Source organism: Neolamprologus multifasciatus, chromosome 5 (genome assembly GCF_963576455.1).
Source record: "Neolamprologus multifasciatus chromosome 5, fNeoMul1.2, whole genome shotgun sequence".
Classification (NCBI taxonomy): Eukaryota; Metazoa; Chordata; class Actinopteri; order Cichliformes; family Cichlidae; genus Neolamprologus; species Neolamprologus multifasciatus.
Genome location: NC_140443.1, coordinates 4628705 through 4652562, shown reverse-complemented (window position 1 = coordinate 4652562; position 23858 = coordinate 4628705). Strand labels below are relative to the sequence as shown.

The following is a 23858-nucleotide window of genomic DNA, read 5'->3' as shown; positions in this document are numbered from 1 at the left end:
GGCGTGTTCCGTCAGAGAGCGCAGAACACGAACAGTGTACTCCGCCCGGTGATGTTGATCTATTAACAAAGCGCAAGCACACCTCGTTACTACCAAATGACTGTTTGGGAAAGGGTTTATGGGAGGTGTAGTCAACTAAACAGCGAACTACTGCTTCTCTGAGCGGCGAGTTAAACGTCCTAAAACTACATCCCCGTCATTTTTAACGGCGCCGACAGTGTTTGCATCAGCGTGGTCAGCACTCACCGGCGAAGTTACTACTGAGCAGCGGTTTGTCTTGTTTAAAAGTGATAAAAAATAACAACCAGTCTTTAGTTTGTGTGGCAACCAACGGACAAATGAATCTGTTCGTAAGTGAAGGCAACCCGCACTGCCTGAAGGCGCTAGCAGCGTTAGAAGCGACGGGAGTGCAGTGCGGCGTCCAGTTTGTCAACCACGATGGTAAGAAAACCCAGTGAGGTTAGCATTCCTCTGTGTAATTACCTGTAATTATAACTAATAACGACAGTGTTTTGGTAAAACATGCTAGCCATTATGCAAGTTTTATGCAGGTCTGAGCTAAACTTGTCCTTTAACGGTTGCGACTGTGTACTAGCGAACTAGCTGGTTAGCCAGCCTTCTTCTGGTGGCATCTGTCTGTCAGTGTCAGTCACAATGAATGTAGAGAACAATATCTGCGTCTGAGAAGCGGCTAGAATTATCTTTACTGGAAATCACAATTCATTTGTCGTGTTTTAGGCTTGTTTGCTTGTCCAGCTTCATGTCGGGGTGTTTGTTTTTTAGCCAGTGTGCAGCTACAGCTACAGTCTGTTTGAATTAGCTTACCATTATAAAGTTAGAAGACTGTGTTGTTTTTATTAATAAAGTACATATTTATATATAAACAGTGTGAGTTTATTCTAGGTATCATTATGTTTTATAGGATATTTCACAGTCTCAGAATTAGAAAAGCCAACAGGTAGAACACGTTTCGAGAAATAGGTTTTTCTTTATTCATTGCTTTATTGTTGCTATGAGACGGACATATTTCACCAAAGCTGACACAAGGCAGACTTAAGTGTGCCGAAATGTGATGTGACATACATGTCCAGCACTGTTTTTCCTTTTTGGTGGGTTTTGGCTACACCCAACAAAGTCACAGTTAGGACTCCAGGAAGCCAAAAAGCCTTTAGCACGCCGAAGTCAGGCAGAAAAAGCAGCTGTGGAGTGTACATGTTCTTCCAGTGTCCGTGGGTTCTTTCCTGGTACCCCGACTTCCTTCCACAGTTGAGAGAGGTTTTAGTAAAGTATTTGGGACTCATAGTTCTGACCTATACTTGACAATATTGGCCCTTTGGAAAACTTGCTTAGATTAGGTTTAGCAGTAAGTTTTAATTTAGTATTCTGTGAAATAGTTTCTAATAAAATAGTAACAAACTCCTAACCCCAGATGTGTGCTAATCTTGAATCACAGAGATGAATACCAAGAACCATCTGGCATGTGACCACTCACATATAAACTGTCTTAGAGACAGGGGGCAGGTCAGCCACTAATCAGAAGGTCGGTGGTTCGATCCCAGGCTGCATGCCAAATATCCTTGGGCAAGATACTAACCACGTTTGCCTACTGGTGGTGGTCAGAGGGCCTGGTGGCGCCAGTGTCCGGCAGCCTCGCCTCTGTCAGTGCGCCCCAGGGCAGCTGTGGCTACAACGTAGCTTGCCATCGCCAGTGTGTGAATGGGTGAATGACTGAATGTAGTGTGAAGCGCTTTGGGGTCCTTAGGGACTCGAAAAGCGCTATACAAATGCAGGCCATTTACCATTTTACCATTTACAGTGCAAAAAAACCACACAATTTAAAAAGCATTTTTATGCTAAATTCAAAATGTTGCTCGTTACTTCAGGTGAATGCAATTAAATATAAATGTCTGCTGTAATACTGGCGTATAAAGAACCACCATTCGTGAGCCACTATTAAAAATCTGTGCTCTGACTGAAACACGTGACTACATTTTCCGCCTAGATTTAATAAACAATATTAATCCAACTAGTCCAGGAGTATAATATTTGTTAAAAAGTTTTGTCTCTTTTTCCATTTTCCCAGAAAGGGTGGTGCCTTTCCTCAGCCGTCCAACATTGCCAGCTTTGGCCCTGCCCAGTGGACAATACCTTTTCAGTTCCAATGCCATCTGCCGGTCAGTAAACTTCACATAGGCCTTTCTGCTTGGCTCTTTATGAGTGGTAGTGTACAGTTAGGTCAGTAATTTGCTTGAAAAAGATGCAAAGTTTGTAGTTTGTCTTCTGTACACCCCCACAGTGGATTTTAACTTAAATAAATAAATAAAATAAAGATGGCAACCCAGCTTGACCTTGCCATGAAAGTCCGAAGTGCAGACTATCAGCTTCACCTCAACAGGCTTGACAAAATGTTTGGATTAACTGTTTATGATTTGTTGCAACTTTTTAGACTTAAGAATTCATTTTTCTGTTTCTGTCAGCAATCACACCATTAATAAAAAGTAGTTCTCCAGAGCTGCTGGCAGCCACACATACCCATGCAATAACATTGCCTCGCCATGTCTGACCAATGATGGGGTATACTTCAGATCACAAACTGTTCATTTGCTTCTCTGTACTTTTTCTTCTTCTAATCATTCTGATGCAAGCTAATCTTTGTTTTAGGGATGCAACGATACCAATTTTTTCAAACCGATACGATACCGATACTTGGATCTGAGTACTTGCCGATACAGAGTACAAAAACCGATACTTCTACCACACACACACACACAAATGCAATGAATTGGAAGACAGGTTTTATTATATTCTCTGCCGATAAAAAATAAAATCTTAATAAAAATGACCACAAAAAATTTCAAGTGAAAAATAAGCACTTCTGTTAAATTATTGCAGAGTCTCCACATTGTAATTTAACAAAATATCACTGAACTATTGGCACTGTCTCGCGCTTTCAGAATAATAAATAACACTTCTGTTTATTTATTATATTTCATATCGCGGCTCGAGTATGCTGAGAAGACGGTGCAATCCTATGTTTTCCACGACCGGCATTGGCTGGTCATCCAGAGCGATAAAATGAGTCCGAGCCTCTGTTATTTTAACTGCCCGTGGATTTTCTCTTGACATTTTTCTTCGCTTTTCCAAAACCTGAGTTAAAGTTGGCTGTTCCACACTGCTGACATTTTGTTTAGCCTAGCTACAGCAGCCTCCAGTTTCTCTTTTTTATCTGGAGCCGCCAGTCTGACTCGCCTAACCCTGTGCCTGTTTAGCACGGGATGTCCCCCTAGTGGCCAATCTAAAAAACTACAACAGAAATGACAAGCCACCCTCTGATTAATGAAATAAGTTGGTATCGGTTCATGGTATCGGTTAACTTTTACGAGTATGAGTACACACACATTTTACAGTATCGGCCCCGCATCCCTACTTTGTTTCATCTCTCCTTTTTTTTCAAGCTGTTTTAGATGTTTTTGAATCTAATTTTGTCCTTTATGTTCATGAGAGTAACCAGTGTATTGTACCTTGTTGTAAACCATCAGTATTTCCATTTATGAATGCGGCTCTGGATTGTAGACCTTGACAGTGATACACCTACCACCCCAACCTCTTGTGAGGTTGTTTTTCTAGAAGTAATACTGTCATCATGCACTTTAGTTGCCTTTCTGTTTATGTACTGAGTCTAAACCACGAAAACTGTGTTTTTGTCCAATAAAATCAACCCAACTGTATGTTTGGACTTTATTTCCCAGGTTTTCTTGCTGTCAGCTTTGGTCAGTAGAACCAAAACTATGTTTTTATGCTTTACCCATTTTAGCAGCAAGTATAAAATGTATCTCTTACTGTGTGTTTTGAATCCCTTAGATACCTGTTTGAAGTAAATGGACAAGAATGCAGTGAGCTTTGCGATCAATGGCTGGAATGGGAGGCCACAGTTCTTCAGGTATACTCGACATAAATAAGCAGACCTTTTAGTTTGCTGTTAATCTGCTGTGTTAAAACTATGTTCAGTTCATGCTTTTGTACATTCTCTTGTGCAGAATCCTCTTACTGTACTTCTATAAACCTCATGGAAAAGCGGATATAAATCCATGCTGCTAAATTATTAAAACTCACGCTATCCAAGTAATTCTTTAACCTCAGTCACACTTGCTTGGTAAATTGTTATTAATCCTGTTTTGTCCTTTTTGCGCAGCCTGCATTGCAGCAGGCTCTTCACATGGCAGTGCTGCAGGGGAAGAGTTCAGAGGTGTCCAAGGTTCTCCAGGGTCCCATGAACGTCTTGGAACAAAGCTTGAGCAAAAGGAACACACCTTATTTAACTGGGGTACAGTATGGTCTCCTGTGTATCTTCTTTTGTCAGTGCATGTTTACCTGTTATATACCCCAGTCAGGCATAACATTATGACCACTGACAGGGGAAGTGAATTACACTGATTATCTTTTCATTGTGGCAGCTGTTAGTAGGTGGGATATATTAGGGAGCAAGTTCACATTTTGTTCTCAAAGTTGATGTCTTCAAAGCAGGAAAAATGCTCTTGTGGGATTTCCTTGTCTGAAGTGGTCAGTAGCTATCAAAAGTGGTCCAAGGAAGGAACAGTAGTGAACCAGCAACAGGGTCATGTGTTGCTCAAGCTCACGATATGTGTGGGAAGTGAAGCCAGCCCATGTGGTCCAATCCAACAAACAAGCTGCTGGTAGTGCAGATTGCTGAAAAGGTAATGCTGGTTCTGATTGAAAGGTCTCAGAATTGTCAGCATTGTTGCTAGGGGTGGGGGAAAAAATCGATACTGTGTAGTATCGTGATATTTTGTTTGCTAATAATGTATCGATACAGGGACAGCAGAAATCGATATTTTGTTACAAAAAGGTTTTTGTGGACTGGAACATGCTCTGACTTATTTGGCAGCAATAAACATGACAGTTTACTTATTTTAATTTAAGACATGTTTTAATTTAATTAAGTTTAAAACTTTTTTATTTAATGCAAAATTATATTTTGTTTTAATTTACTTTCAAATTCTTCAGTTGCTGAAGGGGCTGCATAGTTTTCATAAACTGCATAGTTCAGAATAGCTATAATTGTACCAGATGGTTGATTCAGTTAAGTTGGACTAGACTGTGATACAAACCGTTCAGTTTGTCAACAATAAAACTGAAATGAGAGAAAGACTGAGTGTGAGACTTTGATATTAGATAAAATGAATATTGATAAAGTTTACCTTTATGTACAGAATCTGAATATCACAAAACATTTTAAAAAATTGCAATAATATCGTATGGTGGGATGTATGGTGATTCCCACCTCTAATTGTTGCAGACCATGTACACCATTTCATGGAAATGGTATTCCCCAATGACTGTGGCCTCTTTTCAAGCTCTGCTACAAAGAAATGGTGGTTTCCACAGCAATGAGTTTGAGGTGTTGACTTGGCCTCCAGATTCCCCAGATCTCAATCCAATCGAGCATCTGTGGAATGTGCTGCACAAACAAGTCCAACCCGAGGATGTCCTACCTCGCAACTTACACGACCTAAAGGTTTTGTTGCTTACATCTTGGTACCAGTTACCGCAGCACACCTTCAGGGGTCTAAGTGGAGTCTGTGCCTCGATTTGTCAGGGCTGCTTCGGTAGCAAAAGAGAGACCAACACAATATTAGGCAGGAGGTAATAATGCTATGACTGAAAAGTCTATTGTGTGAGTACATTTAGAAAATGAAGAAAACACATTTTCAGGCTTTTTCAATCTACAAAATATATACTTGATAGAAGTCAGTAAGTCAAAAGTTCAAAATATCTCTTTTAAAGTTTATCTGAGCTTGACTGAGCAACTCCATCGGGCCAGATCTGGCTCCTCTGGCAACATTTTTCTATAAAACTAAAGAAAAAGTGCCATAAGTGCACACAGCAAGGAAGTCTTAGCTGTAGGTGTAGTACTTTTTTAGTGAGATGCAAGCACATAAAAGCTGTAAGTAGTCCCCTTCATGGTTATTCTCTATATAGAAAGTTGCAGGTGCAAAGATGAATCCCTCTTCTCCTTTGCTTGGGGATTTCAAAACATTGTTAATTCAGAAACCGTATTTAGCAATTGCTTTAACCTCCTAAGACCCGAACTCTTCCACAGCATGCATTTTTAATTTCTCTTTGATATTTGGGCTGATTGGGGCCTGATGAATGTAAAAACAAAGAGTTACCACATTTCTTTTTTACCTAATTTCTGTTTCTAAGAAAAATAAGAGCCACATATGAGGATATTCATTTAAAATTTCAATAGAACAGTAGCAGTATAACGTCCTCGTAAGTGGATATCAGGCCCTTGTAGAGCAAAATGGAGTATTTTGGTCTAAATAACCCAAAATGTGATGTCCACATATGTGGACGCCAGGTCCTAGGAGATTAAACTAATGTTGAATTAACTGTGCTGTGTTTCAGGATTCTGTTTCAGCTGCTGATCTTGTTTTGTGGGCCGGATTCTTTCCTGTTTTATCTGATTCTTCACTAACACTGGGTAAATATGAATGCATTTTAAAATCCATTATTATTTGACATGTATTGCTGGCTATTTCCCTTTTGCTTTGCTTTATTTGACTTTTTCATTCAATTTCATCTTTGAATGTTTAATTTTTGATTTCTCTTTTTCACGTATTTTACAAAAGTTCTCCTTCCATCTCCTGATCTCTTTTCAGGTGAACACAAGTCTTTGAAGGCTTGGTTTGACCGTGTGGCTGCTATGAACGCTTGTCAGTCTGCTGCTCAGAAAGTGCTACAGGGAAAAGGTCTGCAGGGCATGAAAAGCTATATGCAGAAGCAGCCTGCTCCTCAGAGCAGCCAGTGCAGAGAGACACAGCCATGTAATAGCAACTCTGCTGAGGTACCTGCAACAGTATATCATCGAGATAACTATTAGACTGAGCGTGTTCTTACTGAGAGGCATAAATTTAGTGCTTTTCTTCCAAACAACACATTAGGTTTCTAGGAAAACTTATCATTGTTGGTTTGCATTAACCTATAGACGCATGCACTTCCACAAACATGGTTTATACTCTTTAAAAGCACAGTATTTTAAAAGTGTCAGTCAGATTTAAGAGCAAATGTTAGAACGCACATTTAGAGGAAGTCAGTGAATGTGTGGATAGCAGATGGTGCTATAATAGCGGAGAATATGTCGTGGATATGATTGTCTTTGTTTCCTGGTTTGATTAGGAAGAAGCAGGTGAGCGTGTTGTTTCAGAGGAGGAGATGGAAGCAGCAGCTCTCACTTGGAGTAAGGGTTTGAACACTTGCCCTCCAGCTACAAAAAAGCAACACCCCATGTAAGTGATTAAAGGCACCACCATTTAGGGATGCAACGATACCAGTTTTTTCAAACCGATACGATACCGATACTTGGATCTGAGTACTTGCCGATACAGAGTACAAAAACCGATACTTCTACCACACACACACACACACACACACACACAAATACAATTAATTGGAAGACAGGTTTTATTTTATTCTCTGCCGATAAAAAATAAAATCTTAATAAAAACGACCACAAAAAAATTTCAAGTGAAAAATAAGCACTTCTGTTAAATTATTGCAGAGTCTCCACATTGTAATTTTACAAAATATCACTGAACTATTGGCACTGTCTCGAGCTTTCAGAATAATAAATAAACACGTCTGTTTGGAATAAAATAAATACAAATTAGGTTTGAGAATAAAATAAACTTTTAAATTGTTGCAGAGTGTCCATATTGTAAACAAACAAACAAAATAACAAAAGTATTTGGCATTGACGAATGAACTCCCCATCTGCCCGTGGATCATCAGTCCACTGTGCCATTAAACCAAGGACTGACATCGCGCACACACTGCTTGTCTTTACCTCTTCAGAAAGTTTTGGCACCATTATCTCCCTGATGTGTCGGCGGTTGGGAATTTCATATTGCAGCTCGAGTATGCTGAGAAGAATCCTATGTTTTCCACGACATGGCATTGGCTGGTCATCCAGAGCGATAAAATGAGTCAGAGCCTCTGTTATTTTAACTGCCCGTGGATTTTCTCTTGACATTTTTCATCGCTTTTCCAAAACCTGAGTTAAAGTTGGCTGTTCCACACTGCTGACATTTTGTTTAGCCTAGCTACAGCAGCCTCCAGTTTCTCTTTTTTATCTGCAGCCGCCAGTCTCACTCGCCTAACCCTGTGCCTGTTTAGCGTGGGATGTCCCCCTAGTGGCCAATCTAAAAAACTACAACAGAAATGACAAGCCACCCTCTGATTAATGAAATAAGTTGGTATCGGTTCATGGTATCGGTTAACTTTCACGAGTATCGGCCCCGATACCCGATACCAGTATCGGTATCGGTGCATCCCTACCATCATTTCACACACATGTATACTGTTAAGGCCAGCTAAAATTTAGTTCTGTTTTTTTCCACTAGTTTGCCTCAGGAGGGCAAGCGAAATGTCCTGGTGACCAGCGCCTTGCCCTATGTCAACAATGTTCCTCACCTGGGTAACATTATTGGCTGTGTCCTCAGTGCTGATGTCTTCTCCAGGTAGGAATTACGTTTTTTAATCTGTTGAAAAAACGATCATTGTTCCTTCCAGCAAATGCAAACTTTACAAATAGTACCTGAATACACAGATATTCTTGTAGATGCGTCATCTTTGAGTCATAACTCTTCCACACCTTACTCCATCTGCTTCTCCTAGGTATGGCCACCTACGAGGCTGGAATATGTTGTTTGTGTGTGGCACAGATGAGTATGGCACTGCTACAGAGAACAAGGCCAGAGAGGAGGGCCTGACACCCCAACAGATCTGTGACAAGTACCACGCTGTTCACTCCAGCATCTACAAATGGTTCCAGATTGACTTTGACTATTTTGGCAGAACCACCACCGAGAAGCAGACAGAGTAAGTGAGAGGGCCTGTCCAGGGACATGGGTGAGAACAAATGAGTCTATTCTTAAATTGGTACTTTAAGACAAGATTGTTCTTTCAAGAAAAATAAGTATCTTTAAACAGAGAAGCCAGCAGAATATAAGATCATGTTTTTTTGACCAGAGTCCTGACATAGGCTGGATGTGCATCTGATGAATGAAAACATTCGTGTTTCCGTATACTACAAAATTATCTAACATCGGATTAGTATAATCTTGCCCTAGATACCAGTAGTGGAAGTCTAACCATAAATTAACCATAAACCATAAAATGTACTTCTGTTAATCTCAGAGATTATACAGCATGGCTTTTAAATGTAGGTTACTACTGCCTACTTCCCAAGACTTTACTGAATTCTGTAATTAGAAATGTCTGTAAAGGGTGGAAATATGCGTTGACCTGGCGACTCATGAATCAAAGGTTCTGCAGAGGGACTAAGTTCAAGTCCACCCCAGACCATTTCCTCCGTTCGCCCTCTGTCTAGTCTCCTAAGTGCACTAACAACACAAATTGTTTCTTTTTTCTGTGTTTAAATAATACACAGAAATGCTGAGTTGTATATTATTTTGCCAAAAGCATTTGCTCACACATCCAAATCATTGAACTCGAGTGTTTCCAAACACTTTCATGGCCACAAGTGTGTAAAACTCATCAGCTGGTCGTGCAGACTGCTGCTAGAAACATTTGTGAAAGGATGGGTGGCTGTCATGGGTGGGGATATTTTTATTTATTTTTTTTACATATTAATTGCTGTGTAATCAGAAACCAATTGTATGTAATTGACAGCTCGATTAGATTCAACTGGAGACTGGTAGCAGACTGGCAACATTTGGGAGGCTTAAAACGTTTTGTAGCAAAAGCATTACCGAAGAAAGATCACTTCAACTTTGTATCTATTGGATAACACAGATATTGACCAAGTTTAACTCTGAGGAGATAAATTGCGGTTAAAAATGGATAAAATTCATAGTAAGTGTTATTCCAGTACTCAGCATAATGCAAAATGTCCACAATTTCAGTAATATCACGTTATGGTAACATCGTATCGTGGGATCTCTGAGGCATGGCCTTTTCTTTACAAAAGATTAGTCCTAAATTCTAGTTATTGCACACTGACAAGGACTACAGAGATAAAAACTCTTGTTTTGGGACCTTAGCTTTGATAAAGTACAACATAAAAGACATCAAGCACCATGCACCAGTGCAGTGTGCTTTGAGAAATAAACAGCCCACAGATTAAAGGCTTTTGACTTGATCCATTGAAAGGAGGTTAGGCCTTAGATTTTACATTCACCAGCCCACAGCTGAATTTACTTTTTTTTTTTTTTTTTTTTTTTTTTGGGGGGGGGGGGGTTGTTGTTTGTTTGAATTTCTTGTTTTAATTCTTTTTTTGCTTCATATTTTTCTTATCACTCAGTAGTACCAACCAACCATCTTCTCTTGATTTTTTTTTCTTATGTATTTTTTCCTCTGGCCATATTTGCTGAGAAAGTTTACGTCCATTTCTAACCAACATAAAAGAGCAGCATTGATCCATACTGGCAAAAAAACTGATCAGGCTTTAATAAATGATCTCAACATAAGACCGTATCGCTGTATCTAACACAGGTCATTGTCTATAATCCTAAAGAAACATTTTTAACCATCTTGTTCCTCTGTTAATCTTTCAGGATAGCTCAAGATATTTTCTGGCGACTTCATGAGCGTGGTTTCCTAATAGAAGACACAGTGGAGCAGCTACGCTGTGAAAACTGTCAGCGATTCCTGGCTGACCGCTTTGTAGAAGGTATCTGTCCACACTGCAGTTACCCCGAAGCTCGTGGTGACCAGTGTGACAAGTGTGGGCGACTCATCAATGCTGTGGACCTCAGGGTGAGTTTGGAAGAGCAGCCTGTGCGTCTCATATCACTGTAGAGGGCATAACTATTGATGACTATAGAGAGAATCGTGGTGGAAGAAAGTTCTTGACAACTCACACATAATTACTATGTTTTTGTTTCTGTGGGATTCTGTCTGTGAACATGAAAGCTTGGAAAATGTTGACTATGGTCTAAGAAGGCTTTGTAGGGGAGTGGGGTCAAGTTAGCAAACGTTCACTACGTTTTTTCTAGGTTTTCAATTATTTATTTGTCAAAAACTGACAACAAAAAGATTTTTCTGTGGAACATAACTTCAAATTATTCATGGAAAATTCGCCTATTCACAGATATATTTTTTCTTTGTAGAGCACATCTAAAACATTTGTGAATTATTTTAATATTATTTTTATGACTAAATACATTTTTTATGATTTTTTTTTTAAGTGATAGTTTAAGTCATATTTGGTGTTTCAATTATTAAAATAGGTAGTTATAAGTGTTTTTAGAGGGTGTCTCAAGTATTTGTGGATTTCAGCTTTTAGCAGACGTTTGTAAATACTGGGGATCGACTGTATGAGGACTCTAAATATCACAATACTTTGGACCTTTGATCTCTTCAAGGTCAAAGAAAGTCAAACTTTCATAAACTCTTTTGTCTTTAAAACTATTTAAAAATTCTTCTGCCTTTGTTCATATTGGCAACATTTGGAAATGATACTGGTATATGGGCATTATATATGTCATCATTCTTACAGCACCTAAGAAGCCTCACAGTTATATTTATATGTATACATTTTTGCAAATACTTTAACAGATTGATATAGTAATTTTTGCCATTTTATAGTCAGAGTTTGGATTCATTTGAATAACTTTAGCGCTGAGGATTTGTGCGATATTGTGTTGGGAACTAAAAATATGATATAATGATGTAAACTGTTTCTGGTTTTCTTTTGTTTTTACTCATTGCTAATATGAAAATATAAATATTAATGGAAAAATAATCTCCTAGTACTTTGGGAATGTACTTGGAGATTATAGTACCCTTTCTAAAATATGCCAGTATGCATCACTTGTGTTTCTGGGCTTTTTAGATTGCCGCTGGAGAACGCATATTATGCCTCTGTTACAATATTTATTTTCCACTGTGGTAGAAAACTGTGAATCCAGAAGACTTTCTAGAGTTGTTAATGTACTGCTACGTTCACACTCTTAAAATTATTTTTGTAAAATTAAATTCAGAGTAAAAATTCTTGTCAAACGTTGCTATAATCAATGATTATCGGTGTTGGCCATGATTTCTTCCAGGAACCTCAATGTAAGGTCTGTAGGCAGACTCCAGTCATCCGCTCCTCTAAGCATCTTTTCCTGGACCTGCCAAAGGTATGTTTTTCACACTTCATTGAACGCCCTGAGCCGTCCATTCTCAGCTCATACAGTGCTTCTTTGGTCACAGGGATGGAGGCAAAGTAATCCAGTTTAGTAAGTTTAAGGTATCATTGAAAGACAGCTTGTGGAAAGCAGTTATCCCTGCGGTAATGTTATTATATAAACAGCTTTAGTCTTTCAAAAGCTGCGCTTTAGAGTTAAGACACTGGGTGTATTTTGTCAGCATTTTCATTCTCCTCTTTCTCCTGTGCAGCTGGAAAGTCAGTTGGAGCAGTGGCTGGAGAAGTCAACCAGCACAGGAGATTGGACAGCAAATGCCAAACAGATCACTCGCTCCTGGCTAAGAGATGGACTCAAACCTCGCTGCATCACCAGAGACCTGCAGTGGGGAACACCAGTACCTCACGCTGACTTTAAAGAGAAGGTCTGCTTTTATTTAAAAGGAAATGGTTACATCACAGATCTCGTTTTCTTGATGTTTAGTTTGGTATTGCATCATTTAGTTTTGGTATTTCTGCAGTATTTTAAGCAAAATATGCTTAATCCAATCATTTTTTTCTCTTTGACTTCATATCTAAAGTCATGTTTTTAACAACTTAAATGAGTTTGTGCTTCATAACCTCGTCACAAAAGCTGCAGTGACTGAAATATAATACATAATATCAATATGTAATATCAGATTTTTTAGGTTTGGCTTATCAAAACATATTAATAACTTTTAGCACACACTTCTGGAACTTTTTTTTCTTGCACACTAATACTCCAAGCATGCCATTTCTGATCAGGTCTCTGTGCATCCTTAGAATTCATTCTTTCAATTTTCTTTCTACTTTTGTCATCATTATTAGTTTCTGTAACAAAACATAAAATTTGGACTCTTATCATTTGGTACTCGCTTTCTGTCTTTGCAGGTGTTCTACGTGTGGTTTGATGCCCCCATTGGTTATCTGTCCATTACGGCCAACTACACCAGCGAATGGGAAAAGTGGTGGAAGAATCCCCATCAGGTAGCACCCCCCTAGCCCAGACCCCAACAAATGTCAAAATTCATGAGCCGTGGAGAGTACTGATGCACAAGCTTGGCATGGATTTTTGTCCCCTTTTCCACAGTGAATGGATCTAATAGCTTATTTTACTCCCCCATCTGGTCTTTTTCATTAGAACGTGGTGTATTTCCTAGCTCCATATAACTCTGATGTGCAACAGAGAAAGACATTAGCGTTTAGTTTTATCCCCTCGGCTATAATTTGTACACAAGAGATTGTGGTGAAGGATATATACGGCTGATCAAGATTTGCCCTATGAGATGTAATGCACAACATGTTCAGTCTTAATATAGTTTTCTAGATAATTTTTAATTTTTCTTTGTGTTCTAGTTTTTTGTTTTTTGTTTTTAAAGAGTAACCACTTAACATATATTTTAACCTTACACAAAGTTAATTACATATCTAGTACAAGCGTCAAACAGGAAGCAAGTACTCTTTAGTTAGCTTCTTCATTTACATGTCTGCTCAATGGACCTAAAATCTGATAGCTAATCAAAGTCAGGCATTTGCTCACATAAGCGTCACTATCTTCTTCACTCACTGGCTCATCTCTCCATCTAAAACTCTGGGATTGATCCCCTTTTATGAGTGTGTGATGCTCTGTATTTGCAGAAGGAGAGAGAGAGAGGCAGAGAGGGGGGTTGGGGATAGCAGATAAGTCCTCTTTGAACTGGATGATCTCATGATGATCTAATATGATGTCACCCTCACAGTGCACTGTATTTATTTTCTTTGCCACCAGGTGGAGCTGTACAACTTCATGGCCAAAGACAATGTGCCTTTTCACAGTGTGGTGTTCCCCTGCTCTCTACTGGGAGCCCAGGACAACTACACTCTTGTCAACCACCTCATTGCCACAGGTAAGCACTTATTATAACTGACCGATTTCGCCGGATGATTAAGTATTTGTGTGATTTTCTTTCTCAGCAGATGCTTGAAGTTGTTTTAAAACACATGGGTGCAGTGTTACTGGATGGGTGATTATGCGTTTTGGTCAAAGGTTTGTGTTTTTACAGTAACCTGTGCTGTAACTTTCACTCAGAATATTTGAATTATGAGGACACAAAGTTCTCCAAGAGCCGCGGTGTGGGTGTGTTCGGAGACATGGCGAAGGACACCGGTATCCCTTCTGATGTGTGGAGATTCTACCTCCTATATGTGCGTCCAGAGGGGCAGGATTCAGCTTTCTCCTGGGCGGACATGGCTCTGAAGAACAACTCTGAGCTGCTCAACAACCTGGGCAATTTCATCAACAGGTTGGTAAAAGCCGAGATGTTTTAAAGGGTATTCCTGCGCTTTTTTTTATATTTTACAAATAAAATTTACTTGAGACAAATTTAAGAATCTGAAAATGGTCAGTAAACCTAACAAACTCGATCCAGTCTCATGTTAGGTTATTACATACAAATACTTGTTTTTCTGGGTTTTTTTAAGCTGTCTCTTCTAATGTTATTAGTTCATCTCAACCACTAGCGATATAAAAAATGGGGCAGTCTACATCCTCAAGTTGCTCACAGTCTCTGCAGAAGTTTCACTCAGAAAGTAAATATGCAATAAAGCTGTCATCCAGTCCAATTAACAACGAACTTTTCAGATTGTTGTACTTTAACTATTACAAGAGATTCACCCTAGTTTTCCAAATTTGTTTGGGATGGCGTAATTTAGCCCCAATTACATCGCCTCAAATGATTTTTTAAAAGATCAGGGTTAAATCCCACATCAAAGATTTTTCTCAGCAGCTTTTTTTTTCACAAAGTACCTTGATCTTCAAAATTGGTCTCGGGCAGCAATGCTGATCCCTAATTGGTTCAAAAATATCTTGTAGATTGCAACCAGCCTAAGGTGTTGGAGGAGTAAGTGTTCTGCTTCAGAAAAGAAGTTCTGTCCTTGCCTGGATCCAATCCCTGAATCACAACATCATTAGTGACAGAGGGTCCAGCTTAGACACACATACAGATTTATAGAAGACTCTGTACCATTTAAATGCTGTTTATTAAAAATATTTAGATGACAATTAACAAACAAATATGGCTAAATGCCCATATTTACTAGCAAAAATACTGCTGTAGACTCGCTCATTTTACCAGTAATAATATTGTTCTTTATTCCCCCTGAATGAAAACCCTTAGGGAATGTCAGTTTCACTAATTAGAAGGCTAAAACAAACAAAAGGACTCACGAAGTTTCTGTTCACACATCAGAATCTCAGTTCATTGTAAATTTGACATTCTTGTCAAAGCATTTTGGTCTCGCAGACCTTCCTCAGAGGCTAAGAGACGTGTAAAATATAGAACAGTGTGTTGCATCAGCCATGACAAAAACTTTCTCACCACGAACGTCCTCCTGATGCACACATAAGACTCATATCAAAAATGACATGTTCCAGACACGGCTACAGTTTAGAAGCAAACAAGGAACTGGGAAGCGACTCCACGCAGTGCACTGTTGTGTTGGTTTAAATAAGGAGAGCATTGCAATTACGTATGGCAACAAAATCTATAATTTATAAACAATTAGCAAGTCTAGCAACCTGCCCTTCCCTCGTTTTGCTCTCGCAGCCCCTCCTCGATTCTCTCGCTTCGTCTCTCTTCGTTCCAGCATTTTTCTCTGACCCCTGTTGTTTATCTGCTTTGTAAACGCCTCCTCTCGCTTTCTTCTCCAGAGCCGGCATGTTTGTCACCAAGTTCTTTGAGGGCTGCGTGCCTGTGATGGAGCTACAGGAGGAAGATAAGAAGCTTCTGGCTCTGGTGAGCTGGGAGCTGCAGCAGTACATCCAGCTCATGGACAAAATCAAGTAAGAATCACATAGCAGTGGGGTGATGTTAGCATTTAGACAGAAACATGCCAGCTTAATTAAAACGACCTTTTTAGAGCTGCTGTTGTCTTGAATTTGGTTTACACCGTTTATTTATTTAAAACTCAAAAATGTACAAATAAATTATCAAATAATTTTCTGAGTTACTAGTTAAATTGTCAATTATGTCACAAGCTGAAACTTTATGTGAGTAGACTGGGCCTCGAGTATTGATTGAAAATCGTCCCGCTGTCGTTGTCGCGCTCTTAATGATCGATATGATATGTCACAGAATCCGCGACGCGCTGAAACACATCCTGAATATCTCTCGTCACGGCAACCAGTACATTCAGGTCAATGAACCCTGGAAGAAGATCAAGGGAGGAGATTCAGAAAGGTGAGGCCCGGGCCTGGATTTGTGTTACGTTTTATTAGTCGCAAATTTTTATTTTATATTAAAACAGAGACGGGAAAATTACTTTTTTAATAGTAAACATCTCTGTTTAGAGGAGAAATTAATTTGATTTATCTCAGATAAAATGTCTTAAATTGAATTTTTTGTAGAAAAAAGGTATTTAAGATCTAATTTCTGTCCATTTCGACTTATTTATCCCCTGTTTGCAGGCAGCGTGCAGGCACGGTGACTGGTGTGTCTGTGAATATTGCGTGCTTGCTGTCGGTGATGCTCTCCCCGTATATGCCGGCGGTCAGCCAAACAATCAGGGATCAACTCAACGCCCCTCCATCTTGCATCAACACCATGTTAGAAGGCAATGGCACCTTTGTATGTTCCCTGAGTGCGGGCCACCGGATTGGCGCGGTGAGTACAACCCCGACACGTATTACACACAGGTCGTACACGTGTAGACACAGGAACGTATCTGTTAATGCTGGGTGATACAATGAGGATGCAACAGTGTGTCAACTGAGCAGAACAATAGAATAATAAAGAATAATAGCCTAGGATGTGTTCGGAGGCCTCAGCCTTCGAGCAAGCAGCAAGTTTCTCTCAGGCCATTTGTCCCTTCAGGTATAATTGTGGTGATCTGTTTGTGCCTACCGAGGCTCAACACTACTGCTGTAATGATTTGCAGTCGTTGTCCTCGGGTAAGTATCTGGACGCTACGTCAATCGTATGTTAAAGCTTACATGTACACAAATATTCTCATTCGTTTGAAGTGTAACGCTATTCGCCGTGTGGCGGTGGGCATCACGGAAACGCTGCAGATTTCTCATACATAGTTATGTACTTACTTACTTGCATAATCCTCTTTGTTCACAGATGAGCACAGAGCCTCCAGGTTAAATTTATCAGATATACTGTCCTCAGGCTGGATCGACGATTGCAAACTTTTGAAAATTCCTGCATATATTTTTAATTTTTACCTTTTTATTGCCTCTGCCAACTCGTTTTTCGCAGGTCAGTCCGTTATTCCAGAAACTGGAGGCGGATCAGATTGAAGCTTTGAAGAAGAAATTTGGTGGACAGCAGGTATTTGATGTTTATGGTACCTAATGGTCTGTGCATGAGTTCATTCGGGTCTCGTAGTAATATAGGTTCACCATATTAATGAATAATGAAATAAGAAAGAATTGATAAGCTATATCTGTTCACTGGTATCTGTGAGACTGTCATAAAAAATAATTTGTACTTAATTGAGCTGCCCGCTTTTTAAAACACGATATAGCGCAAACACACCGCAAATTTTTAAATGATGTATTAAGCATCAGTCATATAGATAAAAAATAATCCCTTTCTAAACCCTCTTGCCTCTAGCCTGAAGACGAACCACCTAAGAAGAAGGTATTGAGTGGTGTTTGTTTGTGAAGAGTCAGTCCACAGTAGTTCTGGAGTGTCAGCGCTCATTTACCGCATGCCTTCACTAACACTAGCTGCTAATTTCACATCCTCAAATGTTGTATTTTTATTCATCATCTCGTGTCTCCTGTGATTCGTTGTCCATTCATTGACTCACACGATCCCACTTGCATTTTGAGTGATGAGTAGTGTTGTCTGAAATGAAGTAATTACTGTGTAGAAATAATCCTCAAAATGCCTTCGATTCAAACATCTTCTTGGCGTTTCCACCTTCAGACAACAGTTCGTAACGCTGCCAGCGCTCAGTCTGCTGCTGTGCCAGCTCCTGCTGTAGCTGTTGAGGTGGACACGGTGAACCAAGTGGACCCGGAGAAAGCCGAGCAGCTCACCCAGGCTGTGGCGGAGCAGGTGAGAGCGCCGGCCGCCTTAAACACGCTGCTGATCTAAGAAAAGCCAATGCGGTTCTTCCTTGTTAAGCGGCATTGTAATCAGTATTTTTGAATAATTTGAAATAAAAATTGAATGTAGCGTTTTATTCTTAATTCATTTTTTTGATAACTGGATAACAAAGTACTGTATTTTCCGCAAAAGAACAAAAAACGTCTAACATTCTGGAAGTAACGCGCACGCGCTGAATTTATCCGTTAAGTATAAAATCTGTTATTTCTTTTTTGAAAATTATTTTGTAATTTGTAGATTTCTAAAAAAAATTGTAATAGAATTTTTTTTTTTCAAATATTACAAGATACTTTCAGTCACGATTGTTGCTGTCAAATATTCGGAAATTCGTTTAGGGCGACGTCCTTCTGCAGACAAAAACGCACATTTGCAAAACTACAAATCGTTGCTTTTGTGATTTTATTCTGAAATTCTCAACAACTGTTTAATTTTACTCGTCACAGGGGGAGAAGGTCCGAGCGCTCAAAGACCAGAAAGCAGAAAAGGCCGTGATCACAGCAGAGGTGGCCAAACTGTTGGACCTTAAGAAACAGCTAGCCCTGGCTGAGGGGAAGAACCCTGAGCCTGCACCTCAAAAGGGCAAGAAGAAGTGAAATTTAAAAAGGGAAAGAAAAAAGGACGGAGGTTAGTCTAAGTATGGGTCGAGGTGTGATAGTGGAGAACGGGAACAAGATGTACACAGAGAGAGAGCAAGATGAGGGTATTAGCTTAAGGCAAAGCCGTGACAGGATCTAAGACAATGTGGTATTGGCACTGAGGACTAATGAAATGCTGGATTGGCCGACGGGGAAATGAAAACCGACAAAGAGAGAGTCAAATGAATACAGCTACAGAATGGAGGGATTTTTTCAAATCCCTACACCAAAAGAAACTGATTTTATACTCTCCCTGTGATAAAGTCAGCATACGATATTAGTGTTGGAAGGTGTGTTGTGCATCTAAAGATGTTTTTATATATATATATAAATCCTCTGGAAATTTGTTTTGCTACGAATACCATTTTTAGATCCATAAAATAAAATGATTAACTTCAGAAAAAAATGTCTGTACTCTCCACCTTTCTCATTTACCACACACACACAGAGCACAGATCCTTAAGACAAATAATCACAGACACAGAAAAATATTCTAGTTTTCTTGTTTATTGCAAATTGGGTGTGTTACAACGCAGGATAAAATGAATGGTATGGTAAAATACATATTTAATGCCATCAGTGACAAAAGCCATGCATGCAATATTCTACAATTAACAATTTAAGTGACTACAATGAGAAAATAACAGCGGATATGTTGGTATATTACAGTACAAGCCTTTACAGTACAATTGTATATATTACAGCATTATATAAAAATAGTAAATAAGGGTAGAAGAGCTCTTAATAATTCTACCACAAATTCCCATAATAGAAAAGGTCAGCTTAGAAAGTAGAGCCGGTTCCTACTTGCTTTATGTAAATACACATACACACAAGCCATGGGTTATACAAAAGTAAGAAAATGATATCTTTTTTTTTTCCCTCCCCCCACAAATAAAAAGCATTCTCTCATACTCACACTGCACTGGGCACTTTCAGACTTTTCCTGAGCTCCTAAACTCTCCACAAATTGGGGCAAATAATCTCTACTAGCCAGATTGCAGCCCTTAAAGTAGGAGTTACAATTTATTGCAAAATGGTGGGAAGATCTATCAGTGAAATGCTCTTTAAAATAAGTTCCTTTCTGTCCTACATGCAACTCAAAATATGGATCTCATTAAGCATTCCTCAAAATGACATTCATTAAAACCTCTGCGTGATTTGCACTTAGAGCCGTCTGTTCTCCTTCATACATGCTGTGTCTTTCGAAAAGCCGCAATGCTGTTGCAGCCCCTTTTCTCTCTGTACCCTTTCAAGTCTTGACTTTCATCACTTTCCTTCCTCTTGCAATCTTTATCCGTCTTTTACAAGAAACAAAATCCTCACTTATAAAAATTTATCTTTGGTTTCCATTCTTCTAAGAGGCATTTCATGACCACCCTGTTACACCTTTCCCCACCACTGCTTGTTCGAATTCTGTAGGACCTGACATATTTTATTCCCGTCCTCCTTCACCACCTCCCTCTCATTTTCTGGTGTTGACTAGTCTCTCGATAAGGGCTCTTCGTGTCCTCTGTACCTCCTCTCCCAGCCTTTCGATTTCTGCTTTAAGACGCTCGTTCTGCTCTGTCAGCTCCTGTACCTTCCTCTCGTTCTCCTGCTCTCTTTCTTTGCGACTCTTTTTGGTAGATGAGTAGGATGAGCGCTGCGAGGAGGAAACAAAAGAGGACAAGGCACCGTTGGCCCTCTCGCTGGTGGTCCTCTTGCGTTTTCCCAAACGGGAGGATGGGTAAACAGTGGGAGAAGACACGGGTGAAGAGGGAGAAGAACAAATTTGAGATGGTGACTGGGAGGCTGAAGAGGAGCAAGATGGCGAATCGGGGACGCAAGGCAGTTCCTCCTCGCTGGCTGAGGGAGATGCAGGATGGACATTAGCCTGGTGGTGCTGGTGGTGGTAATAATAGCCACCGCCGATCACTGCTCCGCTCGCATCCACCATTCCCACTCCTCCATCGCTCAGCAACTCGAAGAACTCGGGAGGCAGCAAGTCACTGCCACCTCCTGCCGAGCCATCTCCACTTCTCCCACCCTCAGCCTCCACCTGCCGTTCTTCTGTAACAGCTGGACTCATGCAGGAGGAGGAGGAAGAGGAGGATGACGACGAGTTGTGATGCAGGGTCTGGGTGCTGTGGATCTCCTCTGTGGTCCTCTGGACACCGTCACCCCATGTCTGGCTGCCATCAGTCAGCCACGTCAGAGAGCAACTTTCCAGGACATCCATGAACTCTGGCTCCTTCTGGAAGCACAAAATGTAAATGTCAAAACCTGTCGAGTTAGAAGTGCAACTTAAATTAAACGTCGTCTGGCACACGAGTGAAAATTTTCACAAAAATTAAAATAAAAGAAAACAGAAAAAAAGTGCAGTGAACAAAGACTCACATTCATCATGGGTATGGTACCATTTCATTTTCCAAACTACTGACCTCGGTGCATGTAGGGGCTCGTGCCAGTTTTGCCCCTCCTGTGTCAGAGCCCAGAATATCCTGCAGGTCCTCATACCACGCCTCCAACTCTGCACCATACAACGGCCCCACACCAGGGGGGTACGGCGGGGGCAGGTGTAGCCACTCGGCAGTCATCTCGCCAATCAGTCGCAACGCACAGATACTCGGCCACACAGTTCACACTGGACCTGAGGGGAGGAGGGGAGGGGGGGTGAAAGGGAAAAGTGCAAAGCAGCTGCAGGTTAGATGATTGACATTGTGTTCAATTTAAAAATAACTGTAATTAGATATGTAGTCCGAGTACGCAGGGATTTAGGATAGTCTGTCTCAAAACTGAATACTATAGTCTGGCTTTGTCTACTCAATAATTAATCAAGTTTCAATAAAACAGTAACACAGAGAAAAATGCATTATTGCAGCAAAAAAAATGAAATCAATTTAGGATGCTGTAATTCCACAATTAAATGGATGGAAAAATAAAAAAGATCACGTCGAAATCTTAAAAGATGGAATGAATGTTGAGTATTACCTTTAGAAAGCCTCCTTTAATCAAGTCTGGCAATTTGTTGGAGATAGCTTGTCCCAATAATTCTGCAAAGAAACATACATATTTAGTAGGTTAGTAAGAAAAAGAATAGTGTTTTTTTTTTTCCCCCCCCTTACTGATTGAAATTGCTGAGATTTCAAAATCAAAATAGAGATTTGGCGAACACAGAGCCTGCTGTGAGTGGAAACAAAAAGGTGCCCGAAACGCCACTGGTTTAACTGATGAAATAATAAAGAAGAAGAAAGATGGCAAAATTCCTGTCACATAATTATTGTAAACAAAGACCAAGGTGCTCTCCACTGCGCCCCCTGCTTTTGACGGTCCTCAAAACACGCCGGAGTCGATAAACAAGTGGTTAAAACGCCGAGGAAACTCAGGAGTCCAGATCTGTCTGCTCTGCTTACAGTCGTCTTAAAGACCAGTACACAAAAGCCATCACAATGACTGAGTTTTGTCATAAAAAGGTTTTTTAATGTGTAAAGAGAAAAAATAAAATACTTTGACTTAGGCAGTGATATAAAATGTGAGCGGTAAAATAATAAAAATAAAGAAACCCTGTTTAGCTTCCTCCTGTTAAACGTCAGATGTGAACGCAAACGTACACGCGTTAAAACTGTGGTGACCAAAACGCGTGACATTTTTCCTTTGTAACAGTTTTTTATAATAACACGCGTATATACGTTTTTCCTGTTTTAGTTACATGACCACTGTACGCCAAGACAATTACGTCATGGAAACCCAAGTCCAGCCGGGGGAATGGGCGAAACAAAAGGAAACGTAGAGAGAAGAGAGAAAAGCAAAGAGTGGGATGGGTGGAAAGGAAAAGTAACGAAAACAGCTGCTCGTTCAGCGGTGAACGTTTCACCTAAACGGGACTGTCAAAGTGCAAAAAACAAAAATTAAACACGTCCAATTTCATGTCGACAGCTCCTCCAATTACTGTCAGACGTTACGGCGCAGTATAGACTCTGTTATAAACGCTCACAATCAATGACAACTGAAATTTAAAGCGGCGCATGCCTTTGGTGCTACATTCGCGGAATTGTGTCGGGGCGTTCGGCACGGTCGGCTGCCAAAACATCGAAACTTCCTCGGCACAAGTCCGTGAGAGCTTGACAACTTGGAAAACGAAGCGGACAACACCTAAAAACAACTCTAATAAAATTATGGTCGATTAAAGCAACTGTTTTTCTAAAAATGGCTCTGAAATATCGGCCAAAAAACATGCACAGTGCTTTTTTCGTTTTCCACTACACCGATGGAGCACTCCGAGAGTGTGTGAAGACGCCGTTAGTTGTTCACTGAAAGATTAAAAACAGCAGAACTGCTAACAGGAACATCCGCTTACCCTTTTTCTTTTATTCGCTCGCCTTCTCGACTGTCTTGAATTCGAATGTAGATATTTTAGTAAAAATTGGTGATAGCTCATGTTAACCATTGTTCAGTCTTGACGGCTGAATGTGATTTTACGGAAACTCCCGGCGGCGTTTATATTGTGGGAGACGCCAACCGAACTATGCATGGGAAGGTAAATTCGGCGCAACCGAACCAGAGCGACGGAACCTGACGTTCCAGTAGACCAATAAGAAGAGCAGAGTTAACATCTTTCCCTTGGTGACATCCAATAGAGTGACCCGAAAACAGCTCAGGGCGGGGAAATCTGCGGGTTAGCTGGTTGTTCACACTAGCGTGTATAGTTTGTGCGAGCAGCAATTGTGATGCAGTCATAAGACGGCCAGGACGAATTTGGGGCGTATGGGAGTCACATGAAAGGAATGATGCAATGCTTGGCAACCAATTTCTAGCTGGGGATAACACCAGCAGAATCAGAACATGTTTTATTAAACAGTGTTGGCTCTAACAAAAATCTAAAAATATACATATATGCATGGATCTAATGTCGAAGAATTGTTTGTTTCCGGAACACAAAAGCTGAATCGA

The 23858-nt window shown here is 40.1% G+C and overlaps 2 protein-coding genes across 3 annotated transcripts; one reads left to right on the top strand and one right to left on the bottom strand.

The window, feature by feature from the left end:
* Window positions 1-82: 82 nt before the first annotated feature.
* On the top strand, window positions 83-19827 carry mars1 (methionyl-tRNA synthetase 1). 2 transcript variants are annotated; one of them, XM_085159506.1, is made up of 22 exons: window positions 83-441; window positions 2084-2174; window positions 3862-3940; window positions 4193-4324; window positions 6430-6505; window positions 6684-6868; window positions 7201-7310; window positions 8424-8540; window positions 8698-8901; window positions 10599-10800; window positions 12093-12167; window positions 12427-12597; window positions 13085-13180; window positions 13962-14079; window positions 14262-14475; window positions 15882-16013; window positions 16306-16410; window positions 16638-16833; window positions 17434-17505; window positions 17791-17817; window positions 18109-18240; window positions 18735-19827. In XM_085159506.1, exons 1-22 carry the CDS (start codon window positions 339-341, stop codon window positions 18882-18884), a joined length of 2787 nt encoding a protein of 928 aa, XP_085015632.1. In that variant the 5' UTR covers window positions 83-338; the 3' UTR covers window positions 18885-19827. The 2 variants fall into 2 exon arrangements, with proteins under 2 accessions (XP_085015632.1, XP_085015633.1); XM_085159507.1 differs by lacking the exon at window positions 17791-17817 and having other exon boundaries at window positions 84-441.
* ddit3 (DNA-damage-inducible transcript 3) lies at window positions 19418-23418 on the bottom strand. The gene is made up of 4 exons (XM_085159526.1): window positions 23266-23418; window positions 21900-21961; window positions 21350-21558; window positions 19418-21162 (listed from the first exon to the last, which is right to left on the bottom strand). The coding sequence occupies exons 3-4, from the start codon at window positions 21503-21505 to the stop codon at window positions 20392-20394; spliced, it is 927 nt and encodes a 308-aa protein (XP_085015652.1). The 5' UTR covers window positions 21506-21558; window positions 21900-21961; window positions 23266-23418; the 3' UTR covers window positions 19418-20391.
* Window positions 23419-23858: the final 440 nt, after the last annotated feature.